Source organism: Neoarius graeffei, chromosome 10 (genome assembly GCF_027579695.1).
Source record: "Neoarius graeffei isolate fNeoGra1 chromosome 10, fNeoGra1.pri, whole genome shotgun sequence".
Classification (NCBI taxonomy): Eukaryota; Metazoa; Chordata; class Actinopteri; order Siluriformes; family Ariidae; genus Neoarius; species Neoarius graeffei.
Genome location: NC_083578.1, coordinates 14967639 through 14985314, shown reverse-complemented (window position 1 = coordinate 14985314; position 17676 = coordinate 14967639). Strand labels below are relative to the sequence as shown.

The following is a 17676-nucleotide window of genomic DNA, read 5'->3' as shown; positions in this document are numbered from 1 at the left end:
AAAAAAATAAAATAAGGATCAAAAACAAGTTAATTGAGGAATACCTTGAATACTGAATGATGGAATTAATTTATTGCAAAGATATAGAAGATAAAAACTCAGCCGGGTCACTTTTGACCCATGTTTTGCATCAAAGGGTTAAGAAACAGGAGCAGCAAGCCACTGAAGCACCACTCCCACACTGAATCCACTATTACCCTTGCAAATTCCTCATGAGTGAAGTTACACCTCAATTGTGTCTGATTGGTTAGTGGAGCACTTCCGGCAGCGTGATGCTGCATTGTGATTGGTACAACGTTTACCTTGGTAACAATGAGAGCGCTCTGATTGGACAACCGCTCTGTAATCGGAATACAATGTAGGTTGTTGCTGTGAGTTTTTTTTTTCTCTTTTCCTTTAATAGGGATGTTTGTAGTAGTGAACTCGTATGTAGGTAATAAATTGTCTGTGTATTGTAAACGCAATAGTGTAAATAATTTTATTTCGCGCAAATAATGCGAAGGGTTACGCTTTTTGTAAACGGGTCCTCCAAAAACGGCAAGGTGAGTTAGCTCTGAGTTTCAGTTCATTCTTAGCGGTGTTTTAGAATTAGCTTAGCTTAGCTAGCACGTCTATGTTTTGGTTATGTATCCTGAAACATAACCGGTTTTGTTTGTATTATGGGTGTGTGTGAATACATTCTTATTCTTCTAGTTCAGCTACAGTATGTGGGAAGGTGATCCGCTAAACACTAAATGCTGGCTAAAGTAATGGCAGCTTTAATGGCTAACTGGTTGATGGTGAAACGTTAGCGTTATCAATGCGCGTGACTTTTCACAAATAACTACAAAATTCTACTTTCTTCCGAATTAAACTAGCTGAGTTCTATGCCTACGTTTTGTGGTGTTTTGTCTGTTTCATGCCTGTTAGCTAGCTAAACCTAGCTAGCTGGGTAACTAACTACGGTCCTGGCAAGCGCACAGTTCATTATTTGAAATCTCGCGAGATGTAACTATGTTGCCCGAGATTCACGTTACCATAGCAATGAAGTCCAATTACTCCACAGGGGTGGGCAATTATTTTTTCTATGGGGCCACATGAGAAACAGAAAATTTTGTGGAGAGCCGGACCAAAAGGCTGAACTAAATTCTGCATAATATTCATTGTATTTCTTTATATAAAGCAATAAATCACATTGTTTTTACAAGCTGGTAAGAGTATGGAAAAAACGAGGTTGCCTTACAAAAAATGTCATTTATTCAATCAAATTTCCCAAAACAATGGTTAACAAAATGTGAACGTTTGTACCATTTTATTTTCAGTCACATTCACCCCAAAACACAATAAAGACATCACAATATTGTCTTTCTACTCCAAATATCAAGCAAGATACATCATATTATAATAATGGTGCCCACATTTGTAGTCTAATCACCTCATTTGGTGTCTTTCAGTTTTTTATTTGTTCAGTGAGAGAAATCTAGTCTCTGTTGGTCTTTAACGAGTGCATCAGAGTCAGGTTGAATGTCTGTCTGAGGTGGAGATGCGAAGCACAGCTGACAGATGATCATCAGTCGATTCGGTGTAGGTATCAGATCGGCTCGGGCTCCGGCGCCTGCTGGTGATGTCACGCTATGTGATTGGCTGGACCGTTTGAAGGATGACGTACAAGTTTGTGGTTGGTCTGGACAAATTACGGAAGTAGTTATCGCGGGATTAGGTTTCGTGGGATTTCATGTCCTGTTCATGTCGCGTGCATTGCGTTTTTGTTGAACACAACTTCAAAATAAAAGCAATGCACATTCAGTCCATGCATGAGGTAAAATTAGAAAATACGTTTATTTTGTAATTTCTAATTAACCTTACGCCGGCCGGTCAGAATGAACCAAAGGGCTGGATGTGGCCCGCGGGCCGTAAAATGCCCAGGTCTGCACTATAGTATAGATTCCCACAGAGTGCAGAGCAGATGCTCTATATTTGCTTTACATTTTTGGAAGGAGTCTCCAGTGTCAGGTTTTCCGGCACAGGAAAGTCTTCATGATGGAAGGATTTGGTGGTATTTATTTATTCATTCATTCATCCATCTATCCACCCTAACCTAAAGAGGCTGGCAAGATAACAAATATTGATAACCATTGTAGTGTGTGTGTGTGTGTGTGTGTGTGTGTATACACGAGCACAAAGTAACTTGTTTTGCGTACAACTTTTTTGTTCTTTAATAAAGTGTTATTAATTTAATAAAGTATTATTAGTTTAAATACGTGCCTTAGCAGAGCTAAGAATATTATCAAGGACAGCTCCCACCCTGGCTTTGATCTGTTCGACCTGTTGCCCTCAGGTAGGCGCTACAGGTGCATCAGGACAAAGACAAATCGATTAAAAAACAGCTTCTTTCCAAAAGCCATAACCGCCCTGAACTCGGATATGCTCTGACTTTTTATAGTCTATTTTATTTTACTAATTTATAAATGTGCAGTACTTTATAAGGTGACTCTCTATGCAATACTTTTATAATGTGCAATACCACACTCCATAATGTGAAACGCAACACATTCACCTCAGGACTGTGCACCTTACACACAACACGTACACCTCAAGTCTGTGCACCTTACACACAACACGTACACCTCAAGTCTGTGCACCTTACACACAATACATACACCTCAAGTCTGTGCACCTTACCTTGCAGTAATTCATAATGTGTAATATTTTATCTTATAATGTGACTCTCTCGTGCAATAATGTATAATGTGACTGTCTCTGTGCAATACTTTTATATGTGCAATACCTCACTCCATAATGTGTAACACAACACATACACCTCAGACTGTGCACCTTACACCCCCCTTTTTTTTCTCCCTCCCTTCCTTTCTCTCTCCCTCTCTACACGCTGTTTGCACTGTTATTGGAGATGCTTTAATCTCATTGTACATGTGTATAGTGACAGTAAAGGCATTCTATGCTATTCTTTGTTGTGGTATAAGATGAGAGAAATATCTCATGCTGTCATAGGAAAATTTATTAACTTCAGGATGGTAGCTCACTTCTCATTGTACCGGATCACGCTCATTATGACCATGTCATTGATTTGATTTGATTTTTTTTTCGATAACATCCTGTCCTGTTTTACTCATTACACACAATACAGCACTGTTTTAAGAAAAATCAAATGACCCTATTTATCAGTGCAAAGTTTAAAATTTGACAAGTGGGGATTCCTATTTTATTAGTCTTTTCCTTAATTATTATTATTTATACGTTTCTTTATAACGACATTGACATGCAAACACCATCCATAGCTATAATTACTTCAAGGTAAGAACAAGTTTTGCGAAACCTTTGATGGTGTTGTGAAATATAAGTTTGTCTGTGCAGCTCAGACCAGTGTTGTAGTCGAGTCACTAAACCTCGAGTCCCCAGTGTTCAAGTCCGAGTCGTTAAAAAAAATTTCAGGTCGAGTCCGACAAAACGACTCCAACCGCACCATTTGACGGTGGCTGTTTCAGCGCCGTTAACGTTTAGCTTGTTCCTGAACGTGACGTATGAACAGGTGAATGTGCTTCTCTTTGTCAGGGAGCGTGAAGTATTCTATCAGAGATGGTTAGGAAACGGATGTGAATGCAGAAGGTGTGTTTATTAATACAGGTGAAGACAGGTAAACAATCCAGAACGGCAGGCAAAATCGTGAAACGGGCAATAGGTTGAGCGAGGCACAAACAGGCTATCGTAGACTCGGCAGAATCAAAGACGAGAAACAAGAAATCAGGGATCAGGAAACCAAACAAAGAAATACGGCTCGGTAATGTCAGCAGTGCAGCTCAATATTTCGCAAAGTAAGTGCGTTTTCAGTTTTTATATAGCTGCACTGATTTGCGCCTTTTAATCCTGTGCAGGTGCGAGTCGTTTACAGCGTGCACGCAAGAGTCCGCTTGGCACGTATGTGTGCTGTCCGGAGCGCGCCCGAGAGTCTATCTGATACACACGCCAAGCTTGTGCAAAATTAGTGCAAAAATTTTAATGCAGATATAAATATCTTATGCCAAATTATTATGGCATGTTACAAAAAATAAAGTAAAAATCCAAGTCCTCGTCTCCAATTTACGAGTCCTAATGCAGTTAATGCACGAGTCCTTAAAATTAGGGCACAAGTCTGACTTGAGTACTAAAAGCCTGGTTCAGACCGAAGAAAGCGTGAACTTTTTTTTTTTTTTCCTCTTTCCCACAGGTTGTAGCAGTGTACGGGACTCTGTCTGATCTCTTATCTGTTGCCAGCAATAAACTGGGAATCAGGGCCACTAATTTGTACAATGGAAAAGGCGGCCTCATTGACGACATCGCCCTAATTAGGTAAGAACCTTAGTTGGAAAACTTGCCAAACTTCTAATAATTTTCTCTCCCCTCGCAGACATCTCATCTCGTCATCTCTAGCCGCTTTATCCTGTTCTACAGGGTCGTAGGCAAGCTGGAGCCTATCCCAGCTGACTACGGGCGAAAGGCGGGGTACACCCTGGACAAGTCGCCAGGTCATCACAGGGCTGACACAGACAACCATTCACACACTCATTCACACCTACGGTCAATTTAGAGCCACCAGTTAACCTAACCTGCATGTCTTTGGACTGTGGGGGAAACCGGAGCACCCGGAGGAAACCCACGCGGACACGGGGAGAACATGCAAACTCCACACAGAAAGGCCGTCGCCGGCCACGGGGCTCAAACCCGGACCTTCTTGCTGTGAGGCGACAGCGCTAACCACTACACCACCGTGCCGCCCACCTGAATTATTTATTTTAATTTTTTTTTTATTCTTATTTTCTTTTACAGAGATGATGACGTGTTATATGTGTCAGAGGGAGATGCCTTCATTGGTGAGTCATCATGATTAATGTCTCCTGTTCCCTTTTTAATCATCTTCCTCCTTTTGTATAACCTGAAACCAGACATGTCCGCTGAAAACACTCCTAGTGCCATGGAATTGATGTCCTCATGTAATGATGTTTTTGTTTGTGCTTTTGTACATTTCAGATCCTCAGAGTGAAGGGAGAGCTGCTGATGACCGCTCAGGTTCTCACAGCGATTGGCTGACTTTGAACATCGGCGGGCGGCTCTTCACAACCACACGGTACAGAGTTTATTCCTAACGACATGTAAGGAATATATGAGCCATTCCACCGAATCGGTGCCATTTCCATCCCTAGAAAATAATATATAAAAATGTACTTTAAAATGCATTTCCTTATTACGCAGAATGTCCTGCACATTGATCTGATTTCAAATTTAATATATATATATAATTGTAAGGATTAATAAAAACTACCTAAAACACTGAAAAATAGCATGTGTTACCTGTCCCTGCACTCTAACTTTATACTTAACTGTGAAATATTATGATTAAAATCCTTCAGAAACAGTATTTCTTTTGCACTGTTGTGTGACTCCATATCCTATCCATGGTTTAAATATATTTTTTTCATAAGAAATCCACAATATCTTAGTTAAAATACACATTTTACTCGTGTCCCTGAGTTTTCACTCAGTCCTGCAGTGTTTTCCCCAGAAAAAAACTAAAGCCCTAGATTCTGGCATGATAAAACAGACAATTGAGTGCCAAAGGCGCGAAGCGAAACTAGGGGGGTGCGGGGGCATGCCCCCCTGGAAAATTTTTTGAAAATAGATGCTCTCAGGTGCATTTTCAGGGTCTCGGAGGTTTTAGAATAGATCGATGATTATAGGATAGGTTTTAACAGTGCTTCAATGATTTCTGACCTAAATAGTATTATGTAGACTACGGTTCAAAAGTTTGGGGTCACTTTGAAATGTCCTTATTTTTGAAAGAAAAGCACTGTTCTTTTCAATGAAGATCACTTTAAACTAATCAGAAATCCACTCTATACATTGCTAATGTGGTAAATGACTATTCTAGCTGCAAATGTCTGGTTTTTGGTGCAATATCTCCATAGGTGTATAGAGGCCCATTTCCAGCAACTCTCACTCCAGTGTTCTAATGGTACAATGTGTTTGCTCATTGCCTCAGAAGGCTAATGGATGATTAGAAAACCCTTGTACAATCATGTTAGCACAGCTGAAAACAGTTGAGCTCTTTAGAGAAGCTATAAAACTGACCTTCCTTTGAGCAGATGGAGTTTCTGGAGCATCACATTTGTGGGGTCGATTAAATGCTCAAAATGGCCAGAAAAATGTCTTGACTATATTTTCTATTCATTTTACAACTTATGGTGGTAAATAAGTGTGACTTTTCATGGAAAACACAAAATTGTCTGGGTGACCCCAAACTTTTGAACGGTAGTGTATACACATTTGAAATTTCACCTTAAAGTTCAACATGCAAGTTAAACTGTTTTGTTATAGATTACTTAGGTATATGATAGATTTGAAGATCTATGGGGATCCCTTGCACTTTAATTACCTATGATCAAGTTGTGTTGTAACAAAAATGTGCATGAAAACATGAGCAGTGGTTTTGCTCCATCTTATGCAATCCAATGAAGAGAATCGATCATCATGACCTCCTGTTGATCACAAAGGGATCTGAACCTAAGAACTGCCGCCTTAAAATAAGTTGCTGTATTACTATAACTGTAATGATTTAGAATGTTTTGGATGCAATTACCGTAATATATGTATAACTAAGATGCACTGAAAAGAAAAGTAAGGCAACTGCATATTATAAAGTTTAAATTTTGGCACTTTATTAAATGGACTAGATTAAGATTAAAACATATTTAAAGGAAAAGAAAACTTAATTCATACATTTTAAGTTTGCAGAAAGATTATGTATTTATAAAAACATTCATGAAGAGATTGTGTTAAGTGTCAAATGTAGCATAATTGCGAATAATAATAAGCGTATTTGGCAGTGTGATGTCACTGTGAGTCTTTAACAAAAGAATAATCCAGAGCCTTCTTTTGTTAAATGGATCCCAGTGACATCACACTGCCAAAAATGCTTATGATGATTATTTGAAGTTATGCTATATTTGACACATTTGGACAACTTCACTTCGTGAGAGCGTTTATAAGTACATAATCTTTCTGCAAACCCAAACTAATGAATTAAGTTTTCTACTCCTTTAAAGCAGATTAATTCTCCTTGGCTTTTGCTTGGCCCAATGTCGGGCAACCCTCTCATAGTCCATCTCGCTGTCATCCATGCTGATGTGGATTAATTTGTCCAGCGAGTCTTCTCCTAGCTTATTAAAATCAGTCGGCTTTGCCCGTCTGATGGGGGACAACATCGGCAGCCAATGAGATCACTTATAATGAATCGGAAACTTCCGGGATGTCTGACGTTTTCTTTCGATATTTTTATTGGACAGTTTGAACACGTGATCTTGCCGTAGCCAACAGATTACAGTTTGTTTACATCATACCACGCGGACATATTACTTTGACAGAATCAACACACACATTGGGGGGGAAAAAAAGACCGCTTGTTTAACACAAATATCAATCAGGATGTAATGGCCCTTTTCCACTACCCTTTTTCAGCTCACTTCAGCTCACTTTAGCCCGACACGGCTCGCGTTTCGACTATCTAAGAACAGCACGACTCAGCTCGCTTCAGCCCTGCTCAGCCCCCAAAACTCGCACGGTTTTGGAGTGGGGCTGAAGTGAGCCAAACTGAGCCGAGTGGGGCTAGGGGCGTGAGGAGACACTCCCCTGTGCACTGATTGGTGAGGAGGAGTGTCCTCACATGCCCACACACGCCCCGCGAGCACGCTGGGATCTGTAAACACCGTAAACCCGGAAGAAGAATAATTACGAGAATTCTGAAGCCTTATGCGCCTCGCCTCATCTATACGCTCTTGCCAGTATCTGTTGGCGTTGTCGGTGACAGCAAGCCACAGCACCAAGACCAGCAACACTAACGACACCATGTCTTCCATGTTTATTGTTTACTCTCCAGGTTGTGAGACTACCGCTTAAAAGGTCACTGATGTCACTGTTTGCGCCGCCTAACATCACGTGACGTCCACCCACTTTCGCTAACTCCACCCAATTTGTCCACCCACTTCCAGCCAGCACGGTTCAGCGCGGTTGTAGTCGAAATGCAACTCCAACAGCCCCGCTCAGCTCGACTCAGCCCAACTCGGCCGCGTTGGTAGTGGAAAAGCAGCATAAATGGATCTGTTATTTGCTCTCCTATGTATCTAGTTACTTGTGGGTAGGAAATTTAACATATCGGTATAAATCTTAAGCGTATCGGATTTTAACTAAAGCGACTAAGCGTATCGGCAGGCAGAGCAAGCGTATCGGGCCCGATACGCTAAAATGCTTTGGGGAAAACCATGGTCCTGTTACCCAAACATATTGCCCCATCTGACAAATTTGGAGCATTCCATAAATCACATGCTCAACAGGAAGTTACATCAGTTGTGTCTTCTGAAGGCCATGGGAAGACCAAAAGTTAGTTCGCTCATTTACTTTTCTGTATTTTTATTTTTTTTTTAAACTTTGATAAGGTCAATGTCAACATACTGTCCTGTTACTTAAATTATTTCTTAGATATTTGTTTATTTTGAAAATACAGATTTTTGGTAAGTCACTAGAATGTGCTAAGTGTGCTCATGCTATTAGCGATGATGCCATGTGGCTTAATTCCATGTATTAGCTAATCCTAGGCTAAAAACTCAGTCCTGTTACTTTCAGAGTTTTGGTAACAGGACTGAAGAAAATGCAGCCATCTTTGACTTCCAAACCTTGTAATGTAGCCTGAGGTTGACCAATACACATTTTGAATAGTTAAATATGTGTGTTATTATAATCAGTGTTGAAAAGATATAACAAGTTAAGTTTAATTTGGGAGTGGTACAACAAGCAAATGGCACCCATTCGGTGGAATGTCCCACATCCATCCATCCATCCATCCATTCAAGATGTACTGTTGTGATGCGGCCCAGGGTTGATTTCAATAACCTCATGCCCTAAAGTGTTTTATTTCTCTTATACCACGTCAGTATTTTATTTATTTAAATTTAAGAATGTCATACTGGTCATTCATTTGTAGTTAGATTTAATATTAAGGAATGCCCTCTTGAAAGTAATAAGACACAAAAATACAGTGTGTCAGACTTTTTTCTTTGGCAGAATACACAGCTCTGTTATGAAGCGCATTCCTCTGAATTACAGTGGCATGCAAAAGTTTGGGCACTCTTGCTGAAAATGTCTGTTACTGTGAATAGTTAAGTGAGCAGAAGATGAACTGATCACCAAAAGGCATAAAGGTAACCATGGGACATTTTTCTTTTCAGTGTTTTCTGCAAGATTTGGGTATTTTTTTGTACAATTGGAGAGTGAAAAAAGAAAAGGAACACCATGTGAAAGTTTGGGCACCCCAATACATTTGAGTTCTCAGGTAACTTTTACCAAGGTTCCAGACCTTAATTAGCTTATTGAGCTGTGGCTTGTTCAAATTCTTTGTTAGGAAAGGTCAGATGATGCAGATTTCAAAGCTGTATAAATTCTCTGACTCCTCAAACTTGTCCCTAAAATCAACAGCCATGGGCTCCTCTAAGCAACTCCCTCACATTCTGAATAATAAAATAATTGATGCTCACAAAGCAGGAGAAGGCTACAAAAACGTAGCAAAGTGTTTTCAGGTAGCTGTTTCCTCAGATTGTAATGTTATTAAGAAATAGCAGTCCACAGAAACAGTGGAGATCAAGGTGAGGTCTGGAAGATGAAGAAAACTTTCTGAAAGAACTGCTCGTTGGATTGCTAGAAAGGCAAATAAAAACCCCTGTTTGACTGCAAAAGACCTTCAGAAAGATTTAGCAGACCCTGGAGTGGTGGTGCACTGTTCTACTATGCAGCGACACCTGAATAAATATGACCTTCATGGAAGAGTCATCAGAGGAAAACTGTTCCTGCATCCTAGCCACAAAATTCAGCGTCTGAAGTTTGCAAATGAACATCTAAGCAAGCCTGATGCATTTTGGAAACCAGTCCTGTGGACTGATGAAATCAAAATAGAACTTTTTGGCCACAATGTGCAAAGGTATGTTTGGAGAAAAAAGGGTGCCAAATTCCAGGAAGAGAACACCTCTCCAACTCTGAAGCATGGGTGTGGATCGATCATGCTTTGGGGTTGTGTTGTAGCCAGTGGCACAGGGCACATTTCATTGGTCGAAGGAAGCATGGATTCGAATAAATACCAGCAAATTCTGGAAGCAAACATCACACCATCTGTAAAAAAGTTGAAGTTAAAAAGAGGATGGGTCTTACAATAAGACGATGATCCAAAACACACCTCAAACTCTACAATGGAATACCTCGAGGCACAAGCTGAAGTTTTGCCCTGGCCCTCACAGTCCCCTGACCTAAACATCATTGAAAATCTGTGGATAGATCTCAAAAGGGCAGTGCATGCAAGACAGCCCAAGAAACTTGTAGAACTGGAAGCCTTTTGCAAAGAGGAATGTGTGAAAATCCCCCAGGTAAGAACTGAAAGATTATTAGCTGGCTACAAAGTGTTTACAAGCTGTGATACTTGCCAAAGGGGGCGTTACTCAGGGCTTTGAACCGGTTCAAGGAACGAAAACCGGGAACTCTTTCTATTTCACATGGAACAGAAACGAAACCAGAAACTTTATTATTTATGTTCCGGAACAGAAACGCTTATTAAAAATAATGGTAACCGGTTAATACCGGTTATTTCGTTCCTCAAAGTTTCCGTAGCCTATAAATAAAAAAGCCATTCTTCTCCTGCACAAGTTTCTATGACCCGCTGGGGTTCACTTCCTGTGTGACGTTCGCTGACCGAATGGAGAGCGCGGGAAGGTGGACTGTTATCACGTCTCCACGTGATAAAGTGAGTAATTGCATTACTGAGTGTCTGAGCAAAGAAGAGCCTGAACGTTGCAACCTCCCTATTGGCTGTTTGTAAAAATGTATCAATTGTTGCCCTTCCCACGGGAATCATCGCGGGCTCGAGAGACGAGACCTGACGAGTTAGTTCGTTGGTAGCAGAACAAAATGTCTGGACACAAATCGGGTTTTCAGAAAAGGAAAGAAAATAAACGGAGGGTCGAAAATACAAAAAAGGAGGCAGAAAATGCAAAACGAGTTTTAAGGTAGGACAAATGGTTACTTTTTAAGGCAGCCCGCCGTGGCTGCAGGCTTTCAGTTGTCATTGAATGGTTACTTTTCTGAGGCAGCCCGCCGTGGCTGCCTGCAGGCTTATTTATTATAGCCCATTTAGTTAAAATAGTTGATAAATGTTTATAGTTATGTGATGGTTGTCCTGATTTAGACTTTTTTTTTGGGGGGGGGGTTGCGCGATGTTGCACCCGGGTCCAGATTAGGGCAGAACCGGCCCTGGCTACATTTCAGGTGTAGGTTGTTTTATGTATGTATGTACTTGCATAGATGTGTACTTGGTCTTCCAATATGGCGCCTAACAAAATCTCGCGGCGCGGTGACGTCATGCGGTAGCCCTCTATAGGGCCTGACTAGCCTTTGGTGTAACACTAAACGAATTCTCTTTCATTTTTGGCACTTTTTCTGTTTGTGTAGATGGGAAGACATACTGAGAATCCAAATCGCCAACATTTGAAATAATTGTTTTGAATTATTTCTTGTCTTATTTAATGAAGGTTGTAATAGAATTAGCCTACATTTGGCTTAAGCTGGATGAGACAGAGACATAATTTTATAGCCATTTGTTAAACAGCTGACAGGGAACTTAATTAACCGTTCCGGGAACGAAATTTTTTTTGTTCTAACCGGTTCGGGAACGTCTATTTAATGGTGGAACCCAAAACCGGAAACGTTAAAATTCCGTTTCTGTTCGGAACGAACCAATAGGAAAAAAATTCTGGTTCAAAGCCCTGGTGTTACTAGGTACTAACCATGCAGGGTGCCCAAACTTTTGCTTTGGGCCCTTTTTCCTTTTGTCATTTTGAAAATGTAAAAGAAGAGAAAAACATTGTTTTTGCTGAAAATGTAAAGTGAATGAGTTATCTTTAACTTTATGCCTTTTGGAGGTCATTTCATCTTCAACTTGCTTAACTGTTCACAGGACCAGCAGTTTTGACCAGGGGTGCCCAAACTTTTGCATACCACTGTAGCTGTTATTATTGAACCAATAACCTCTAGAATGTGTGCTGTTAGTATACACACCCACTGGCCACTTTTAATAGGAATTTGTTCTTAGCTGGCAGGAGTGGAACCCGATGTGATCATCTGCTGTTGCATGCTGCGATGCTTTTCTGCTCACCACAGTTGTAAAGAGTGAATATATGAGTTGCTATATCCTTCCTGGCAAAAAAAAAGCTCAACCCAATCTGGCCATTTTCCTCTGACCTCTCATCTATAGACCCCTTCGCATGTTTGTAAACAAACCGACCGTTGCCAGGATGCGCGCGCAGCCTGGACCCAGAAACAATGGCGCTGCCCATAGACCAGCATTATGAGCTGTCAGATTATGCCAAACAATTGTCGTTACAAGATCGAGAATACTACATAAATAAGTTAACTCTAACAAGTGGACATCGCCTACCGGATCCGTATTTAATTAAAGAGTGGACGGACGATGTTAGTAAGTTCCCTGGTATACAATGGCCAGATATATACTCGTACCTTATTGACAAGACTTCAGTGTACACCCACGAAAAACTTCGTGCCTACAAGTCTTTAGACGCATATGATTGTTATATGCGGGCATGTACAACTTGATTAACAATGGGCCATTCATATTCATTTTGTTTTAATCAAATTATGCCAGTGATGTGATGGCAATGTGGCTTTAGCTACAACAGCAAATACCAACACTAAACAGCAATTTGCAGGAGGTGATGGCATGAAAGGAATGATAGTGTAAAGAGTGCAGCTAAGAGAAATCAGAGCTGCGTAAAAAGCGAGAGGCAGAGACCAGAAATGAAACTGAACAGGGCGGGAGCTAGGTTAGAGCAGTCAACGTAAGTTGGCATTTAGAGTGAGGGCACACAATTTTACTTTTCCATCCTTGCTTTAAAATTGTGATTTTCGGCATACGCAAATAACGATGGCACAAAATCTGGACTGCTTGAGTCAAGCGAGACCTCTCCTACAAACAAAATTGCATGCAAAGCTAAGTTAACATGCTAACAATATTCATTACATTGTGTAACTATGACCCAGCTAATCAGGTAAACGTTACCTAAGTATTTTGCTACATCAGTAAACGAAGACTAGAAAGAATAAAAAAGAAAGATTTAATAAATAGCCTGATCTTACCTGTGATGAAGTGGGCGCTGCAAACCTGCACATTTTTGATGGTGCTTTCATTCCAGTCTACACGTTTGATGGCTTGTAGTCATAGATGTCGGTGATTTTTTTTTTTTTTTTTTTTTTTTGGAATGGGTGAGATCCTGCTGGAATTCTGAACATTGTAACCCCATCACTGCTACGATTCTGACACCCGAAAACACAACTAGGCATTTCTGAGTCTTTTTTTGGGTCCAGGCTGCGCGCGCAATTTCCGTTTACGTATGAATGACGTTTACTGCGAAGGGGTCTATAAGCCGTTTGTTTTCAGCCACAGAACTGTCACTCAGTGTTTTTGTTTTTCACACCATTCTGTCTCTGTAAACTCTAGAGACTGTTGTGTGTGTGAAAACCCCAGGAGATCAGGAGCAGTTTCTGAAATATTTCGAACCAGAAATACTCATCCGGCTCAAACCAACACCCATGCCACAGTGAAAGAGGGTCACGCTTTGAGATCACAATTTTTCCCATTCTGATGTTTGAACCTTGTGAACATTAACGATTTGTATCTGCATGATTGTATGCATCGTGCTGCTGTCAAGCGATCGGCTGATTAGAGAACCGCATAAAACAATCATGCAGGTGGAGGTATAGTTGTTCCTAATAAAGTGGCTGGTGAATGTAAACCTGTGATTACATTTTTACATAAGTTGGAAAGGTTTATAAATAAAATAAAAATGCACATACACTACCATTCAAAAGTTTGGGGTCACCCAGACAATTTTGTGTTTTGTGTCAAATATAGCATAACTTCAAATGATCATCATAAGCATTTCTGGCAGTGTGATGTCACTGGGATCCATTTAACAAAAGGCGCCTCCGGATTATTCTTTTGTTAAAGGCTCACAGTGACATCACACTGCCAAATACGCTTATTATTATTTGCAATTATGCTACATTTGACACTTGACACAATCTCTTCATGAATGTTTTTATAAATACATAATCTTTCTGCAAACTTAAATGTATGAATTAAGTTTTCTTTTCCTTTAAATATGTTTTAATCTTAATCTAGTCCATTTAATAAAGTGCCAAAATTTAAACTTTATAATATGCAGTTGCCTTACTTTTCTTTTCAGTGCATCTTAGTTATACATATATTACGGTAATTGCATCCGAAACATTCTAAATCATTACAGTTATAGTAATACAGCAACTTATTTTAAGGCGGCAGTTCTTAGGTTCAGATCCCTTTGTGATCAACAGGAGGTCATGATGATCGATTCTCTTCACTGGATTGCTTAAGATGGAGCAAAACCACTGCTCATGTTTTCATGCACATTTTTGTTACAACACAACTTGATCATAGATAATTAAAGTGCAAGGGATCCCCGTAGATCTTCAAATCTATCATATACCTAAGTAATCTACACTAAGTAACTTTAAAAACGCACATTGATAAAACTTGCTGAATTCGTGCTGAGTTTATCTCAAGAAGAAAAGAAATGTATCACAATGGAAAAATAACTTCGTTCTGCCCGAATAAGTTCCAAATCTGTGCTCAAATCAGAATTTAAGGGAGTTGTACTCAATAACGTACAATATGACTCGGGGAGTCAATGACATGGACAGGCTTTAATTTTCAAACAAATTTTGCATACACTGTACACACACAATCTTGCCTATAAATACCCGGGGGAAATGATGGGAAAATTGTCATTATTGAAGATGCCATGCCTAAGCCAAAATCAACGTGAACAAGCCATCGGGATGTTGCGTGCCGGAAGTACACAGACAGAGGTCGCCCGGCAATTCGGTGTTCATCATTCGACCATTTCCCGTTTGAGTCAGCGTTACAGACAGACAGGGAGCACCAGGGATCGTCCACGCCCTGGTCAGCCTCGAGTCACGACGCCAGTTCAGGATCAGCACACCAGGCTAGCTCACCTCCGTGACAGATTCCTGACACCCTCAGTCACTGCTGCTGAGACCCCTGGACGACACAGACCCAGAATCTCCAGCATGACGGTCCGAACATGGACCAACTGTCACTTTGAATTTTTTTTTTTTTTTAATTGTGAATTAATTCTTGAGTTTGACAATAAATGTCCTTTATCGATGTTTCAAGATGTGTGTGCATTACATACAATATCATAAATTTCAAATGTATGCATGGATCTAAAGTGATATAGTGTTGAATTCCATTGTGCGTTTTTAAAGTTACTTAGTATATAACAAAACAGTTTAACTTGCATGTTGAACTTTAAGGTGAAATTTCAAATGTGTATACACTACCGTTCAAAAGTTTGGGGTCACCCAAACAATTTTGTGTTTTCCATGAAAAGTCACACTTTTATTTACCACCATAAGTTGTAAAATGAATAGAAAATATAGTCAAGACATTTTTCTGGCCATTTTGAGCATTTAATCGACCCCACAAATGTGATGCTCCAGAAACTCAATCTGCCCAAAGGAAGGTCAGTTTTATAGCTTCTCTAAAGAGCTCAACTGTTTTCAGCTGTGCTAACATGATTGTACAAGGGTTTTCTAATCATCCATCAGCCTTCTGAGTAGGGCTGGGTATCACCAGATACCTCACGATACGATACTATGGCGATATTTTGCCCACGATAACGATAATATCACGGTACAGCGATTCTGCGATAATCGATATATTGCAAGAAATTTCAACCACATCACAATATCTGTGTCACTGAAGAAAATCAGAATTTATTGACCACTGTAAAATTACATTTCACATACATAACTACACACTCTTGCCAGACATATATTTGTCTCTATTCCACTGCTGGCAAAACCAAGAGTTGCTTCACTACAACATAAAGAAAATTCCCATTTCTGTGCTAGTATTCTCAACTTTTCTGTAAGCATGGACACATCAGTGCTGCTTAACAAGCAGAATCAAATTGTTTTATGAAAACTTAAAACTTGCACTGCAGACTGCACATACATTTCAGTGCTAACACTAATATCAATTTGTTCTTTGTAAACTTGAGAACATTTAACTTGTGCTTATTTTCAGGGATGCAAACAGCGCGCCTTTTGGCGGATGGCGCCTTTTTCACGGCTGAATCGCGCAGATCCGAGTTTTTTTTGGGGGGGGGGGCGTTGGAGTGTCTGATTATAATTCAAAGTAAATTCTGTATTAAAATTACTAAATAAGCAAATCCGTTACAGTCCATGAAACAGGAAGTATAAGGATGAGGAAAAAACAGTTTAAATCGGGAAGCTGCGCACATTTGTGCAGCCTGAGCGGCAGGACTGCGCAAATGTGCGCAGCTTCCCGATTTAAACTGTTTTCCTCATCCTTATACTTCCTGTTTCATGGACTGTAACGGATTTGCTTATTTAGTAATTTTAATACAGAATTTACTTTGAATTATAATCAGACACTCCAACGCCCCCCCCCCAAAAAAAAATTCGGATCTGCGCGATTCAGCCATGAAAAAGGCGCCATCCGCCAAAAGGCGCGCTGTTTGCATCCCTGTATTTTGCAGGAACAACGCACTGTCTGAAACACATTGAAAAGTGCACTGGGCATCTTAATTGGAGCATCTTAATTTAATTGGAGCGAAACAGGTTTTGCAAAGTGCATTCTCTTTGTCCGGCTCACTTTTTTTTTTTTTTTTCTCCTTTCCTTTGGAATCCAAAGTGGCTCCAAACATCTGCCTTAAAGTTCGGCGGCGTCTCTAGGTTTACGTTAACAGCCATGCTTGCCTGTTTTTTTTTTTTTTTCCTCACTGCAACCGCCGGGGAAAAAAGAGAAGACGAAGAGTGCCTTGCAGTGAGGTAGCGGCACAGCGACACCTCGCGGAGCGGAGGTACGGAAGTCGTACTGGATTTACAACCCGTCTGAAACATGATTTTATTATTTGAAAAAATATCGATATTCAAATTTTAAGTATCGATATTGAATCGGAAGCCAAAGTATCGCGATATATCGCCGTATCGATATTTTTGCACACCCCTACTTCTGAGGCAATGAGCAAACACATTGTACCATTAGAACACTGGAGTGAGAGTTGCTGGAAATGGGCCTCTATACACCTATGGAGATATTGCACCAAAAACCAGACATTTGCAGCTAGAATAGTCATTTAGCACATTAGCAATGTATAGAGTGGATTTCTGATTAGTTTAAAGTGATCTTCATTGAAAAGCACAGTGCTTTTCTTTCAAAAATAAGGACATTTCAAAGTGACCCCAAACTTTTGAACGGTAGTGCATGCATGTGCAATTAGACAGGGATTATATTTGGGACTCTGTGTCAATTCCTCTTGAGTGCTTGAGGTTTATTGCTAATGCTACTGTTGATCCATTTTGCTCACTTTAGGAGTACACTTGTGAGCAAGGAGCCTGACAGCATGCTCGCCCACATGTTTCGAGGGAAGGGTAAGGCTCTCATACACGCTTCATTAAGCGTCTTTTACGAAATCGTCAAATATGACGCACATGCAATTTGTCATTTTG

General features: G+C 40.2%; 1 protein-coding gene across 1 annotated transcript in view; it reads left to right on the top strand.

Moving 5' to 3' along the window:
• Nucleotides 1-349: 349 nt before the first annotated feature.
• Nucleotides 350-17676, top strand: part of kctd9a (potassium channel tetramerization domain containing 9a) — a 35944-nt gene continuing 18617 nt past the window's right edge. The window contains exons 1-5 of the mRNA XM_060931338.1: nt 350-542; nt 4205-4326; nt 4804-4847; nt 5005-5101; nt 17540-17598. Of these exons, the coding sequence (XP_060787321.1) occupies nt 495-542; nt 4205-4326; nt 4804-4847; nt 5005-5101; nt 17540-17598 (370 nt within the window). The 5' untranslated portion in view covers nt 350-494. The remainder of the gene's footprint in view (nt 543-4204; nt 4327-4803; nt 4848-5004; nt 5102-17539; nt 17599-17676) is intronic.